General features: G+C 33.7%; 2 protein-coding genes across 8 annotated transcripts in view; one reads left to right on the forward strand and one right to left on the reverse strand.

The window, feature by feature from the left end:
• LOC127729045 (F-box only protein 38-like) overlaps positions 1–1,822 on the forward strand; it is a 41,464-nt gene extending 39,642 nt beyond the window's left edge. For both annotated transcript variants that reach the window (XM_052236667.1, XM_052236668.1), the window contains 2 exons: positions 374–493; positions 1,184–1,822. In XM_052236667.1, coding sequence (XP_052092627.1) covers positions 374–493; positions 1,184–1,362 — 299 coding nt within the window. In that variant the 3' untranslated portion in view covers positions 1,363–1,822. The remainder of the gene's footprint in view (positions 1–373; positions 494–1,183) is intronic.
• Positions 1,823–3,028: 1,206 nt separating this feature from the next.
• On the reverse strand, positions 3,029–16,371 carry LOC127729054 (putative protein-lysine deacylase ABHD14B). 6 transcript variants are annotated; one of them, XM_052236680.1, is made up of 6 exons: positions 16,349–16,367; positions 14,216–14,299; positions 10,964–11,083; positions 10,480–10,648; positions 7,755–7,993; positions 3,029–3,711 (listed from the first exon to the last, which is right to left on the reverse strand). In XM_052236680.1, the coding sequence occupies exons 3-6, from the start codon at positions 11,078–11,080 to the stop codon at positions 3,514–3,516; spliced, it is 723 nt and encodes a 240-aa protein (XP_052092640.1). In that variant the 5' UTR covers positions 11,081–11,083; positions 14,216–14,299; positions 16,349–16,367; the 3' UTR covers positions 3,029–3,513. The 6 variants fall into 6 exon arrangements, with proteins under 6 accessions (XP_052092640.1, XP_052092638.1, XP_052092639.1 ...); XM_052236678.1 differs by lacking the exon at positions 16,349–16,367 and adding an exon at positions 16,034–16,204; XM_052236679.1 differs by lacking the exon at positions 16,349–16,367 and adding an exon at positions 14,841–14,907.
• Positions 16,372–16,802: the final 431 nt, after the last annotated feature.

Genomic DNA, 16,802 nt, shown 5'->3' on the forward strand with positions numbered 1-16,802 from the left:
ATTGTGCTAAAAAAAATCAGCATACCTTTAATTGTATATAAGAGGGCACTAGTTACCGAAACTTAGGAAGTACCAAAACAGGCACTTCAGATCTGAGGAACAGGAAAATGTACCCTCCTCTTTAAATTTCATGCAATTTTTTAATTGTTCAAAGTTATTAGTAAAAAAATGTTTTACAATGATCACCTGTCATTTAGCTTTCATTTGATACTAAGATTACCAAAATATTCCAGATTAGTGGTAAAAAAGTTACGACAAAAGATTGCTTTTTTAGGCCAAAAGAACTTGAGAACATCTGAGGGGTTTTGTACAGGAAAAACCGATTAATTTATGTAGACGTAAAAATAATATATTGTGAATTTTTTTTACTTAGGTTACAACAGCAATTCTTCAAGGTGGGAATTACTTACAGATATACCATGGTTGCGACCTTTATATGAGTCACCTGACCTCAACTTGGGTCAAAATAACAAGCATCCGGATGATGCAAGAGGTAAGATTTTTCATTAAAAGAAAAACAATATTAACTTCGAATAATTTAAAATTTAGAACAATTTACTAAATGTGAGATTAATTATTGTGATTTCACCAAATGCTGCATATGAATAATGGTATCATATTTCAATTCAAAATGTGAGATTTTTTTTTTGCAAGACATATCCTGTCATATTTTTAAATAATAAAAACATGCCAAAAATTTTAGAATTTATAGTAAATAGATATAATTGTATGGATATCCTGAATAAAACATTTCTTGATGAGAAGTCTGACAATTAAAGATTATCACTCAGTCCTTTCAACTCCTTTTCATTTTGTAACTTTTGGTATTTGAGATGGGTCAGAAATAAATTTTGAAATTCAAACATCTTGAAAGTTTAAAATTTGGAAGCTAAAAGGTTAACATTGGACTACTCATCACTAAGCCTAACTTAACTGAGTTGAATAGATATTTATCTGTACTGGACACTAGAACAGATAATGGTTGCATTGATTTATGTACATTGTACTGTTATATTTGTACCAGTAAAATAATATTACAGAATATTTTTTCCATTTGGAACTTATATTATGAAGGAACAGAATTAGAATCTGTTTAGGTAATACTTTTGTTCAAAATATTAATAAAATATCTCACCAGTAATATCAATGGACAAAATTGACACATTGTAATTGTCTTTTTCAGCTGGTGTGTACTGTCCAAGTGCCAAAGGTCATGACACTGTCAAGGACTGTATATATGACTGCTTACCCAGTATTGTTGATGGTTTAACTATGGAAATGCCGTTACATATACATTCACTTATTGTGTATGTAAATTTATGTGATATCCATGGAACACCAACTTATGATCCATATGCATAACATTGTTAATTTCAAATAATTTGTGTGATATCCATATCCATTTGCATAAAATTTATGTGATAACTATGGAACACCAGCTTATAATCCATATGCATAAAACAGTTAATTTATGTGATGCATAAAACACTTAATTTATGTGATATCAACAGAACACCAACTTATGATCCATATGCATAAAACACTTAATTTATGTGATATTCATGGAACACAAACTTTGATCCATATGCATAAAACACTTAATTTATGTGATATTCATGGAACACAAACTTTGATCGATATGCATAAAACACTTAATTTATGTGATATTCATGGAACACAAACTTTGATCCATATGCATAAAACTGTCACTTTGTCACATAGATAATATATGTGGTGTATTGTAAACATTCATTCAGACAATTTCAATTAAAACTTGTTATCAACTTGCATAAATGTGTTTTGAATACATATATTTGACATACTCAGTCATTGACAATTTACTGCAGTACATAATTTTTTGTTGGGTACTATTTTTTTGTTGGAATTTAGTTGTTGTAGGTAAAACCACAAAATCAAGTAAACACTTGGACACTTTTCCGTAATCAATTAAACAACAGTTTATTGCTTTTAAATACTTGTATAAATAATTATCCCATTGCTTATGGGGGTTTTTAACAACCTTGACTGGCTATAAAGCCCTCGCACGGTCGGTTCCCATTGTATTTTCCTATTGGCTATAAAGCCCTCGCACGGTCGGTTCCCATTGTATTTTCCTATTGGCTATAAAGCCCTCGCACGGTTGGTTCCCATTGTATTTTCCTATTGGCTATAAAGCCCTCGCACGGTCGGTTCCCATTGTATTTTCCTATAAATAACAATCTTGTTATAACTGACAAGTTGAGCAATTTCATCAGGGCTAACTAAAGTGGTTATTATTTTAGTTGGAATAACGGATCTGTTTTGTGTCCAAATAATGTGGTCATACATCTAGAAAGCTCATTCATGGATTCAGATCTAAACAAAGGTGGCAGTCTGGCAGAACAAGAGGTCAAGAGTGTGATTTTAGTTTAGAATGGCATTGAGAAAATTTATGATACCATTTAGTGATCTTTAAAATGCTGTAAAATAATTACAAAAATCTTAGACCCTAACCCTCTCTTTTTTATGCACAAACAATTGCAAACTAAAAAATCTTCCACAATCTTTTTTTGGACATGCATTTCATTTTTTTAGGTTTTTTTTCAGGAACATTGCTTCATATGTAAAGGGGATCACTCGCCATTGTGGTAAAGGTTCTTGGCTTACTTTGATCATTTTCAAAATTCCCTCATGTACAATACGTGGTAGAGTGTCTGAGCTGAATACAAGGATTTATCATTATATATTGCATTCACCTTGTCTGTTCGTCTGTCAGTTCATCATGAAATGTTTCTGTCACACTTTTCTCAGGTACTACAGAACAGAATAAATTTATATTTGGTTAGCAGCTTTGCAGTGTTGAGTTGAGTTGTCTAGTGTGAGCACATTTTAGATCATTCGGACACCTTCTTCCTGATTAATGCTTTTAATTGTTAAATTTGCAAAAAAAACAATGTATGAACGATTGCATGAAAAACAGTGTATGAATGGTTGCATGAAAAACAATGTATGAATGGTTGCATGGAAAACAATAATACCAAACAGCAAGCAGATATCATCTTTAATTCAACTTAAAACAGTGTAATGTTTATGCTACAATATCAATCTTTTAAAGTGTATTAGAACTATGCCGACTATATATTTTTCCCCTCAACTATTGCATAAAAGGACACCCGATATTTCTATGTCTATTAAAAGTTAAAATTTCATTGAAAAATTATGTCAATTTAGACCCTAATTGCACCCATCTCCATTGCAAAATTAGAATTGAATGCAAGCTATGTAGCACATTCATAATAAGTAATTTTAAGCTTCACTGATGCAAATGTCCTATGTGCCTTGCATTGATGTTGCTTTAAAACTTACAAAATATGCATAAGTTTTTAAATGGATGGTGTTAAATACCCTGTCCAGTAATAGATATAGATGGCAATGAAAAAAGTATTCAAAATTCAAAAGTTTAAAAAAACAACACATTATTTAGTTGGTTTAATCTGCTCTTTTCAACAATGAAAATGTTAAATTTATATAAATCTAGTCAGAACTTTCAACTGCTTCCAGGGATCTCAGAAAGTTGTATAAGATCTTATGAAACTCTTCAGGTTGGTCCAAATAAGCTGCATGTCTAGCGTCCTTCACTTTATATAAACTTGCTTTTGGGAGTTTCTGTAGATTTGGAAGTAAATTTTCATTTCTTCTGTCATTTTCACCATATATTACTGCAGACGGAATCTACAATACATTAATATACAATGATGAAAAATCCATATTGTTTTGATTTATTTATTCAATTTAATCGATTGTCTGCTTTAAAACTGATACTTGTTCAGGATACCCAAGTTAATTTTTTCTGTAGCATATAGATATGAATATGAATATTTTCATGTTTGTGATCAGCGATACAAGTTAAAATATTTCATTTAGTAAAAACATGCATTCCATATAATTCTATACTTTGTTTTGGGGGAAAGATGATTTGGCCTATACTCTTGATCTAAGTTCCAAGTCCCCACACCAACCATTTTAGGCTTTATATTTTTGCTAGTGATTTCAATTATCTCCCTTTACAAAATGAACAAATTCTAATTTAATCATAATTCTTTTATTATGTGCTTAGGGAGCAACCATTTAACTTCAAGAGGAGGGGGCGGTGGGTATGGTTTTTTGTCTTGAGTCAGAAAAAAAATTTCGCGCAAAAGAACAATTTTTTAAAAATATTTTGACACTATCAATCTAATTATTTTTTATGCCCCTGCCGGAGGGGACATTAAGTTTTATCCTTGTCCATCCGTACGTAAGTCCCAAAATTGGTTTCCATTCTCTAATTAAAGTTTGCCTCAACCAAATGTTATCAAACTTATACACAATGCTTATTACCACAAAACACAGATCAAGTTTGAATTTTGGTGGTGTCACTTTAACCATTCTAGAGTTATGCCCCTTTATCAATGAAAAAATTGCAAAATATTTCATTTCTGTTCTCTAACTTAAGTTTGCCTCATCCAAATGTTATGAAAGAGGGACGAAAGATACCAGAGGGACAGTCAAACTCATAGATCGAAAACAAACTGACAACGCCATGGCCAAAAATAAAAAGACAAACAGACAAATAATAGTACAGATGCGATACATAGAAAATTAAAGACTAAGCAACACGAACCCCACCAAAAACTGGGGGTGATCTCAGGTGCTCCTGAAGGGTAAGCAGATCCTGCTCCACATGTGGCACCCGTTGTGTTGCTTATGTTATTACAAATCCAGTAAATAGTCTATAATTGGTAGGTCACATTCGTGAAAAGAGAAGGGTATTGTAGTTACGACATAAGGAACATATCCGATATCATCTGTGAAACGGTTATTCCATAACGGTCAACCAACTCTTGATGGCGTCCATAAAATTTACGAAGGGATGATTTCAACTTCACCATTTGGAACTCTTGGTTTAATAGCTTCCTTGTGAGCAGCAATCCTCTATCAAGGAAATCATGATAGGAAATACAAGCCCGGGAATATCGTATCAATTCGGAGATATATACTCGGTATGCAGGCGCTGCTGGAATGTTGCTACATAGAAATGGAAAGTTCACAATTGGGAAGCTGAAATCATCTCTTTTGTCGTAAAGTTTTGTTTTCAACCGACCCTCATTGTCAATTTCTAGATGTAAGTCAAGATGTGAGGCAGACTTAACTGTATCTGTAGTATCCCTTATCTCTAGTTTGATGGGATAGATTCGTTCAACATAGTCACCAAATTTTGTATTATTTAGTGAGAGAACATCATCTATATAGCAGAACTTAAAGTTAAAGGATATTGCTAACTTCTTATCTTTCTTCCTAAGAAGTTCCTGAATGAAGTCAGCCTCATAATAATAAAGAAACAAGTCGGCAAGAAGAGGGGCACAATTGGTTTCCACTGGAATTCCGACAGTCTGTTGAAAAAAACGTCCTCCAAACGTAACAAATAGGTTGTCAATCTAGAAATCAAGCATCTTGATAATGTCAGTTTCAGAGAATTTTTTGTTTGAATCAGAGTGATTCTTTACAAAGTAGGATTTATCCCTCCCCAAGACAAGATACTTGTATCTATGTTCGCCATTCTTTTTAATGAAACAAAGTAATACCAACTCTTTCAATTTGTCTTTTAGTTTGGAATGGGGAATACTTGTGTAAAGTGTAGAAAAGTCAAATGTTTTAATACTATTGCAAGTTAAGAGAGGTTTAGATTGTATGTATTTAAAAGATCTATGGAATTTTTTAGTATCCACATCTGATTCACGCCACCTCTAGAATAGGCAGTTTTACAATAACTTTGGAGCCCGGCTTTGATTGCTGATAAAATAGATGAAAATATGAAACTTATACACAATGCTTATTACCACAATACACAGATCAAGTTTGAATTTTGGTGGCGTCACTTTTACTGTTCTAGAGTTATGCCCCTTTACAAATGGAAAAATTGTTAAATTTTTCAATTTTTTTCTAAAAATATTAATGTCATTATTCAAGTAATTTTTAAAATTGGAGTTATCTTCCTTTGTCCATGATTAAAGTTGAATCAACTACAATCAATGCTTTATACAATGCAATGTTTAATTTTGCCTTCCACTGATAAAACACAGATCAAGTTGAATTTGGGAAGTGTCACTTTAACCATTCTTGAGATATGCCCTTTATAAATGCAAAATTTTTAGTTTCCCTTCTGTAACTTAAGTTTGCCCAACCAAACATTATAAAACCTATACACAATACTCATTACCATAAAACTAAGATCAAGTACAAATTTTTTGTTTCGGTTCTCTAACTTTAGTTTGCCTCAACAAAATGTTATGAAACTTATACACAATGCTTATTACTACATAATACATTTTAAGTAGGAAATTCGGTGGCATCACTTTTACCATTCTTGAGTTATGCCCCTATATAAACATAAAAAATGCTGAATTTTTCTTTTCTGTTCCCTAACTTTAGTTTGTCTCAACCAAATGTTATAAAACTTATACACAATGCTTATTACCACAAAACTCAGATCAAGATCAAATTTGGGTAGCGTCACTTTTACCGTTCTTCGGTTATGTCCCTTTATAACTATATGATATGCAAGTGGGGGCATCATCTGTGTCCACAATCCACATTTATTTCAAAATTTAACACTAGTGCACCTGCACGAGTGGGGTTCGAACTCACAACCTCAGTGTTGACTGGCTAGTGATTACAGTAGTAGAACTACTTAGACCACTTGGCCACCGAGGCCCTATGCAAGTTAGAAGATTATTAATTGATTAAGTACACATGCTTGAATACAAACAACCCCATGCGACAACATATGGGTAGGCAAAGTCCTTATATACCACTGTAGTTTCTTATTTCCTAGCTTAATTTGAAGTATGTTGGTTGTAGGTCATAGGTACTTATTGCTATAGATTTGAAAATATTTTACAGATTTTAGCATTGAAGAGTTTATTTGCATTTTTCTAGTACACTTTTTTTTAAGCCCTATGCTCATAGAGGTGGTAATAGCATTTTGGTGGGGTTTTTTATACAGTCTTTTGTAATGTCCTGGATAATCGCATCAACAATAAATTACAGAATCTTGAATCTTCCTAAGATGATAAAGCTATAAAGTAGATTGTACCATAGTTTCCGAATTTTGATATTTAAGGTCAGAATTATGAGTGAAAAGAATTTTGCTAAAACCAGTAAATCAATGAAATCTTCATACTATGAGAATATTGTTGAAACTTTGATCACACGTCACATTATATATACAAAGACCAACAATATTGTAATATTCATGCTAACCCTAAGGTATCCTCATGGGTTCCAAAACTGACAAAAAATCAATTGACCCATCTCCTCTTACCCCATTTGAGATAGGATCATGAAAATACCGGTAGCGTGTTAATATTAAGCAAATTATAGTTGCATATGCCAAACGTTTTGGAATTTTGGTTGCTTTTAGGCATTTCAAATTATCTAGTAGTTAGTGAAATATTTGCAACTACTGGAAGCTAGTAAGCACTTGAATCACATGTTACATTAAAAATTTAAACTCTACCAATGATGTAGGAATACAATGAAGAATAGAGGGGTGTTAATAGTATGTTGAAAGAATCATATTTAGATAGAGTCATCATATATATATAGAAAATCTTTTGCTTTTTGTAATGAGAAATACATGTGGAGTTAAAGTATTTACAGACAATAAAATCTTGCATCAATGGAATAATGACCATCTTTCCCACTCAAGCTACCAATTCTTGATTACATCTTTATACCTGTATCCTACTGTATTCTTCTGTGGAATATTCTGGTGCCTGCACTGTATTTACAGGTATGAAGGCTTTGGCTCTTTCAGAGACGTTCGTTGCATCACAAACTAAATAAGCCAATGAGTATCGTCCACTGGCAGATGGACTGATAATTATAGGTGTTGACATTCTTAAAACACAAATCAGACCTTCCATGAAATCAGCAGGTTTGCAATGATCAGGTATTGTCTGACTTTTACCGTAGCCTGTAACAAAAATGCTCGTGAAAATTATGTAAACCTTACAAGCTTTTATATAGTTTACATGAAGCTTGAAATATATATATATATATTTATTCAAGATAAAAAGGCATGAATTTGACAGATACAAAATATTACAAAGACACAGATATAACACTAGACATAGTTTATAGACACTAAAATGATATACATGTTTACTAAAAATTTTAAATTAAGAAATAAAAAATAAAATTATGAAAATTTTCATGATATTTTGATAATATGATTAGACTAGATTAGAAATGAGTGAAATTTAACTTGACTAGATTTTACACTGTAGCCTAATATCTTAGGATGACCCACAAAAGTTAGTAAAACTTATTTCCAGTGGGGTCCTTTTATAATGAGACTTCCAGTTTACACCAAGGGTTGACACATAGAAAATACAAGTACAAATCATCTAAAATTTATCACAGATAAATGGTCAAAGCCCCAATATAATTAATAAAAAACAAATTCACTATTAAAGATGGGATTTAAATTTATCCATCAAAAATTTTTTCACCTGCACTTTAAAATTATATTTTTTAGAGCAACTTTTAATCATGTCTGGTAACGAATTCCAGTCTTTTATTCCATTATAAAAGAAAGTGGTGGATTCACACCCTTTTATTCCTGGTATATAAAAGTTTTTACTACTAGATCTTGTATTGAAAGATGTTTCATTTTTAACAAAATTAGTATGTAAATAATTTGGGCATATATTGTTAAAAATGTTAAAAACATGATTGAGTCTTAGTTGTTTGACTCTATTACTAATATTTAAAAAGCCCAATTTCTTGAATTCAATATATGTCACACTCTTTCTGGGATGTAATTGCAGAATAAATCTCACAATCTTATTTTGTGCCACTTGAAGTTTATTCTTCATTTGTTTTGATATACCTTCATACCAGCATGCACATGCATAGTCAAAATGACATTGAATCAGGGAAGAGCACAATGTTTTCCTAGATTGAAAATTTAGACACTCTTTGTTTCTATATAAAAATTTAAGCCTTTGATTGACTTTTTTCACTATAGAGTTGACAATAAAATCACCAATATGGTATTTTATAAGCAGTGCCTGCTTATGGACTACCTCTCGTATATATCTACCAGTTGCTATGATATCCCATGGCTGCATTTTCTATCATAATTTCCTTGATAAATGGTTACTGCTTATAAGAACGTCATTGCATCAAGGGTTCCAAGTGGTAAAGTTGTAGCCATCCCTTTGAAAGTTTTACGAATGCCATCATGATTGTGTTGACTGTCATGGAATATCTGTATCACAGATGACTCTCTCTTTCCCTCCTCTTTTCCTCAACTATACCATTACGGAAACCGACTTATCACCGGTTTGTAGCTGCTTGAGCAACAAGACAGGCGCTATGATGAGGAGCAGGAACTGACTACCCTTAAAGAGAGCACCTGAATTCGATATGATTTTCGATTGCCTAGACCCTTTGAATCTCATCTCTCTTTTTTTGTAATTCTGTATCACAGTATTTTGATAAATTAGGTATATGAAATAAACTTGCTACCTGTATAGCCAGTAAATAAGTGATTAATTATAAAGTATGGGAAAATGTTTGCTTGCAGTAAATAGTTCATACCCAGTAAATAGTTTTTGAACCTTTTTACCGTGAATAGCTTTTTTTCCAGGATACAAATAAGTTAAACACAACTTCCCACGATTTTATGCTAAAATATGACATATTTTCCAATCAAAGGAGGGGGCGTACGCACCTTATAACTAACTAACTAACTAAATTTTTTATTATACATGTTATTGTGACATGTGTTTTTCACAAAATAATATATAATACAGTGAAATATAAAAACAGACCCTTTCATGCCTTTGGGCCTATAAGTCACTTTAAACATTAATATCAATGGTACGACGAACAAAACGGTAATCAATTTTATCTAAAATTTTCATATAAAAAGTGTTTTCGATTACTGAAAGCTTGCAATAGATATTTAGCAATTTTTCTCGGATTTTGACAGTAAATATTTAAACTGTTCATCTTTTGATAGAATATATAAATTTTCAATCAAGTTGTGAGAAATGTTGAACTCGTAGATTGTTGTAAGAATTACAGTTTATGAGGAAATGGAATTCGTTTTCCATACAGTTATCATCACACATTTTACACAGTCATCTTATGCTTCACCTACAAAACGACCCGGCAGTTTCTAACCGGAGTGGAAGAATGCCACACCTGAGCTGTGCTAGTACGGACCTTTCGTTACAGTTAAGATTAAGTTCTATGTAATGTTCTCAGCTGTATAGATTTTATAAACTACCGGATACTAAAATTTTATTTTTATGCTACCAAATACTAATATTCACTTTATAATCTACCCAATACCCCAAACAAATATTTTTATGATACCAGATACTACAATTCATTTTAAAAACTACAAAATACGAAAAATAAATGCTACTAATGCGGCGTAAACGTTACCTGGTAAATCAACAGCTATAGCAGTATACCCCATTGCTGCCAGGTACTGTAATGTTTTGTTGTCTTCCCATGTTTGTGAAGTAAAGCTTGAACCGTGCAATAACAATACGTCACCTTTACTTTTAGAAATACTTGGATGCACAGCCTTCTTTGTGAAAATTCTGCAACTCTATATATTTCAGAAATTCATATCACATTATATGTAAAACAATGACAAAACAATTTCAGTTTTTCGAAATTTTATTATTTTGTTTGAAATAAAAAAACAATCCATGTATTAATGAATATTTTTAGAAAATTATCCGAAAACTGGAAACTATACTTTTAAGATGTAATTATTATTTTTTTAGAAAGAAGAGTATTTGCCATTTTTCCATTGTTTTCGTAACATTTGACTTTTTGACAATAAAGTTTATATACTTTCAGTTGATATTTCCTTTAAGTAGATTTTGGTAAATCGAAGCAATTCTATTTGCAAACTTACCGATTCTCCAAGTATTATCTGAATATTTGAATCCTCTATCTTGACTTTTTGTGCATCACTTTGTACATAATGTGGTATTTGTAAAGACGTGTCGCCTACTTTGGCCGCTGAAGCCATGGTCTATAAAATATTTGCAAACGATTTACCTTCTAAAATTTCATATTTTATATATATAGTCATTCCTTCATTCAATCGATTAAATTTGCGTATTTTGAATTTTGCTGCCGGCTAACTGATTTAAACCTTGAATAAAGCTAATCATAACAATAGAAGTTATCTTTATGAATATTCCAAAAAGCCATTTCTTGAATTCCGCCGCATAAGTGCTAAAAGGCTTTATATCGCGGTGAGAGCAATTTCAGATAATTTAACGAATGTTTGACCAATGAAGAATTGATATCAAACGATTATAAAAAGAATAATCGACCGGTCAGGGAAAGTATAAGGAAAAGCTATCATTTTAAGTGTATTCAATTATTTGTCATGCACATGCCCCCAACTTTTTGGCAAAAGAAAAATATTGAAAATGATAAAAATGAAAATTAAAGAGGACACTAACTAACTTCTAGATGATACCACTATACAAGTTTGTTTTCTTTTTTGCTTGTCACTTTGAAAATTTTGTCCCTACTTTTCAGTTTATTTCATTTCCCCTATTGTCTTGTTTACTGATAAGTCGAGCGACAAGAGCAAGTGAGAGGTCCATTTTTAATTAGATTGAATCTCTAATAATTATGTGTGCAAAGTTTCGTAATAAGTGATCTAAGGATTGATGTAATTTCCAAGGATCTGCTTACCCTTCCGGAGCACCTGAGATCACCCCCAGTTTTTGGTGGTGTTCGTGTTGCTTAGTCTTTAGTTTTCTATGTTGTGTCATCTGTACTATTATTTGTCTGTTTGTCTTTTTATTTTTGGCCATGACGTTGTCAGTTTGTTTTCGATCTATGAGTTTGACTGTCCCTCTGGTATCTTTCGTCCCTCTTTTCCAAGACTACATATGTATATGTTTTACGACAATGTTGTCAAAGGAAGAACAATGTGGACGGAGTACGAAAAACTAGAGGCTCTCAAGAGCCTGTGTCGCTGACCTGATTCTACTTTGGTTTTGGAAATCATGTAAAAATAGATTAAAATTATAACAGATACCCTAATAATGATTGAGGCCAAATTTGGTTTAATATTAGCCCTGTAATTTAAATAAAAAATCCTGGTGGCCATCTTGAACAGTAAATGGGCAACAAAGTAGCAACATTTCATCAGCCCCTCATAAGGAACATTTATGCCATGTTTGGTTTCATTCCATTCAGTGCACCTCTAGAAGAAGCATTTGTATGTATTTTCCATAGTGTCTTGTGTTAAACTAAGTCCCCTGCTGGCGGCCATCTTGGATGATGGGTCGGCTGCAAAGAAACAACACTTGGTCAGCACCTCATTAGGAACATTCATGCCATGTTTGGTTTCATTCTATTCAATGGTTCTCTAGAAGAAAACATTTGTATGTATTTCCCATAGGGTCCTATGTTAAACTTACTCCCCTTGCTGGCAGTCATCTTGGATGACAAATCAGCTACAAAGTACTAGTAACAACACTTGGTCAGCACCTCAAAAGAAACATTTATACCATGTTTGGTTTCAATCCATTAAGCGGTTTTCTAGAAGAAGACATTTGTATATTTCCCATAGGGTCCTTTGTTAAACTAAGTCCCCCGTTTGCAGCCATCTTGGTTGATGGATTTGCTACAAAGTAACAACACTTGGTCAGCACCTCATAAGGAACATTCATGCCATGTTTGGTTTCATTCCATTCAGTTGTTCTTCAAAAGAAGACATTTAAAATTGAGAATGGAAATGGGGAATGTGTCAAAGAGACAACAACCCGACCATAGAACAGACAACAGCAGAGGGTCACCAACAGGTCTTCAATGCATGCAGCGAGAAATTCCCGCACCCGGAGGCGTCCTTCAGCTGGCCCCTAAACAAATATATATACTAGTTCAGTGATAATGAACGCCATACTAAACTCCAAATTGTACACAAGAAACTAAAATTAAAAATAATACAAGACTGACAAAGGCTAGAGGCTCCTGACTTGGGACAGGCGCAAAAATGCGGCGGGGTTAAACATGTTTATGAGATTTGTATATATTTCCCATACGGTCCTTTGTTAAACGAAGTCCCCCGCTGGCGGCCATATCGGATGATGGATCGGCTTCAAAGTAACAACACTTGGTCAGCACCTCATAAGGAACATTCATGCCATGTTTGGTTTTATTCCATTCAGTGGTTCTCTAAAAGAAGACATTCGTATGTATTGTCCATAGGGTCCTATGTAAAACGAAGTCACCCGCTAGCGACCATCTTGGATAATGGATTGGCTTCAAAGTAACAACACTTGGTCAACATCTCATAAGGAACATTCATGCCATGTTTAGTTTCATTCCATTCAGTGGTTCTCTAAAAGAAGACATTCGTATGTATTGTCCATAGGGTCCTATGTAAAACGAAGTCACCCGCTGGCGACCATCTTGGATGATGGATTGGCTTCAAAGTAACAACACTTGGTCAACACCTCATAAGGAACATTCATGCCATGTTTGGTTTCATTCCATTCAGTGGTTCTCTAAAAGAAGACATTTGTATGTATTGTTCATAGGTTCCTATGTTAAACGAAGTCCCCCGCTGGCGACCATCTTGGATGATGGATCAGCTTCAAGCTAACAACACTTGGTCAGCACCTCATAAGGAACACTCATGCCATGTTTGGTTTCATTCCATTCAGTGTTTCTCTTAAAGAAGACATTTGTATGTATTGTCCATATGGTCCTATGTTAAACAAAGTCCCCTGCTGGCGGCCATATTGGATGATGGATTGGCTATAAAGTAACAACACTTGGTCAGCACCTCATAAGGAACATTCATGCCATGTTTGGTTTCATTCCATTCAGTGGTTCTCTTAAATAATACATTTGTATGTATTGTCCATAGGGTCGGTGAGTCCTATGTTAAACGAAGTGCCCCGCTGGCGGCCATCTTGGGTGATGGATCGGCTACAAAGTAACAACACTTGGTCAGCACCTCATAAGGAACATTCATGCCATGTTTTGTTTCATTCCATTCAGTGGTTCTCTAGACGAAGTTCAAAATGTAAAAAGTTAACGACAACGACGGACGACGGACGCCAAGTGATGAGAAAAGCTCATTCGGGCCAAGTGAGCTAAAAACTAATGACTTCGAATAAAATAACACTGTCACCTTTTTATCGACATGTGATATGAATTACAGAGGTGTCAGTGCTCATGCAGTGAGGTAAGCATCGATGAGACCGGAGCCACCATCCTACAAAAATAACCAAAAAGACATCTCGAGTCAGCCAATTAACATATATGTACGACTCATGTAGTCTTCAAGTTTCAAGCTCTAAATTGTCCGGAATTAAACAGAAAACATTCTAGTATGTTCTATTACACGAAAACATTTCTCATTTTTTTTTTTATTTTTAACAAAAATGAAGTTTTTTTTTAATTAATGAGCCATATTTCACAAAATTATATTATGCACATCTACATATTATGCACAACAACTGTGCAACATTTCATATCCTTTTTGATATTTTTGAGTTTACAAAAAAATGTTGACGGACAGGCGAACGGACAAAGGGAAAATTATAGGGCTCCCGCATCCTTGATGCGACGCCCTAATTATGGTACGACTTTGATCTACTACTGACAAGGAAGTTCACAGAAAAAAATCAAGCATAGTTTAAATTACTCAACTCTAACAGATATCAAAATAACAAACAAAAAATAATAATGACTTAATTAAATAATTGTTTCATGTGAGCGCATGCATGGCAAACAAAATGTCTTTTCACACTTACTTGGTCATGGATGTAAATTGTTCACTGGCAACTTCATTAATGGTATTTAAACTAGCACAGATCTAGGTAGTCCGAGATTACTCTGACGTCCAACGGCTGTTTTGCCAGACAAGCTGGGGCCGTGGGACGTCAGAGCTCGTCCCATATCAAAAAGTGGATATTTGCCCGTCCAAAATAGATGCGCTGCTTCGTCGCTTCTGGTGCCCACGGACGGCCTTGGAATTATATAAATCGGGTATCAATTTGTTCATTTTTCATTTATCTCTTCATTTATGTAAGTTTCACCTACCAGCCACCCTTTATTTTCTCATATTTAGACAGTTTTCACAGTGACCCATCGATTCTGGCATTTTGACTTTCATTTTGAAAGATTGTCATGTGATCACGAGAAAAAAGTAAGGCACAATGGACTATGAGAAATGATGTATGCATATGACCCTAGGTCAATATGAATATATAATCTAACACCTCGCTCATTTACGATGCAAGCAATGTAAATATCCGAGAGCTTCCGAATGTTATCGTGGTTGGCACTAAATGCTTAATACCGATCTCCTGTAAAGGAGGTGAAAAACCGTGGTTGGCTACTAAATGTTAAATATCGATCTCCTATAAAGGAGGTGCAAAAAGTATAAATATTTGCATATTTGAGTCTCGAGGTCGCAAAATCTCTCGTAACTTGCCGTCCATTTGAAAATAAAAGTAAAAATGTCTGAATCGATGGGTCACTGTGAAAATTGTCTAAATATGAGAAAATAAAGGGTGGTAGGTAGGTGAAACTTACATAAATGAAGAGATAAATGGAAAATGAACAAATGGATACCCGATTTATATAATTCCAAGGACGTCCGTTGGCACCAGAAGCGACGAAGCAGCGCATCTATTTTGGACGGGCAAATATCCACTTTTTGATATGGGACGAGCTCTGACGTCCCACGGCCCCAGCTTGTCTGGCAAAACAGCCGTTGGACGTCAGAGTAATCTCGGACTAAGATCTAGGATAGGTGTTCAATGTATAATCCACGTCCTAGTTTTTGACCCAAATTATAACAATGGCCGTGTTTACAGTTCAAAATTAACTGAAATTACTCGAGTACAGACAAATCTGGTGCACCTGGTAAAGTTTTAAAGCATGGCAGGAACTAGCCGAATTTAATTTTAAAGGTTTATGATTCAGAAAATTTAGAACTAACCTTGATTTTGAGATTCCTTTTTTCGTTTGATACGGTCCGCTCATTTCTACCTATGTATTCATTCTATAGACGAGGAAATATTTTATACTGCAAAATATGTTTTATAATAGACGAATTTTCTACTATGTTTTTGGGGAAAATCGTCTATTTGCGGACAGCGCCGATATGCGGACGGAAAACGAATATCTCAATTTTCAATGGACTGTTCAATAAAATTATAAAAAATTGAAATAAAATTGATATATGAAATAAGGTGTTTTGTTTACTATTGAAACTCTATTTTTTTGCAATAAGGATATCATGTTTATTACTTACGATTTACTTTCATGTCATGTGATTGAAAGTGCATGCTATAAATAGCTTATGGTCAACAAGTTTGAAAACCGGGAAATTTTGAACAAGGTCCAAAATCAGCGTGTCACATTCAATACACAGCTGTTCATGTTAGAATGGTAATTTATGTGTTGAAAAGCAATAGGCATTACGTATGTTATGCAAGGAAACATTTCTTTTAATTATGTTTACTGATTTGTCTAAATTTTGATTTTCAAAATAGGAAAAAGCAAGTGTCCGCATTTTCACCACCGAAAATAATATGATAGCCGAAATGCGGACACAAGATATTTTTAACAACTAACACGTGCAGTGGTGCGTATGTCAACACCATGATGTGGGAAATAAGCAAAACTCTCTTAGAATCTAGTAGTATTAGTGTGAATCCGATACATTTATATCAATAAATTGTTGATTTGGGTTTATCATGTTGTTT

The sequence above is a fragment of the Mytilus californianus genome, unplaced genomic scaffold (genome assembly GCF_021869535.1).
Source record: "Mytilus californianus isolate M0D057914Y unplaced genomic scaffold, xbMytCali1.0.p SCAF_2, whole genome shotgun sequence".
In the NCBI taxonomy this organism is placed as follows: domain Eukaryota; kingdom Metazoa; phylum Mollusca; class Bivalvia; order Mytilida; family Mytilidae; genus Mytilus; species Mytilus californianus.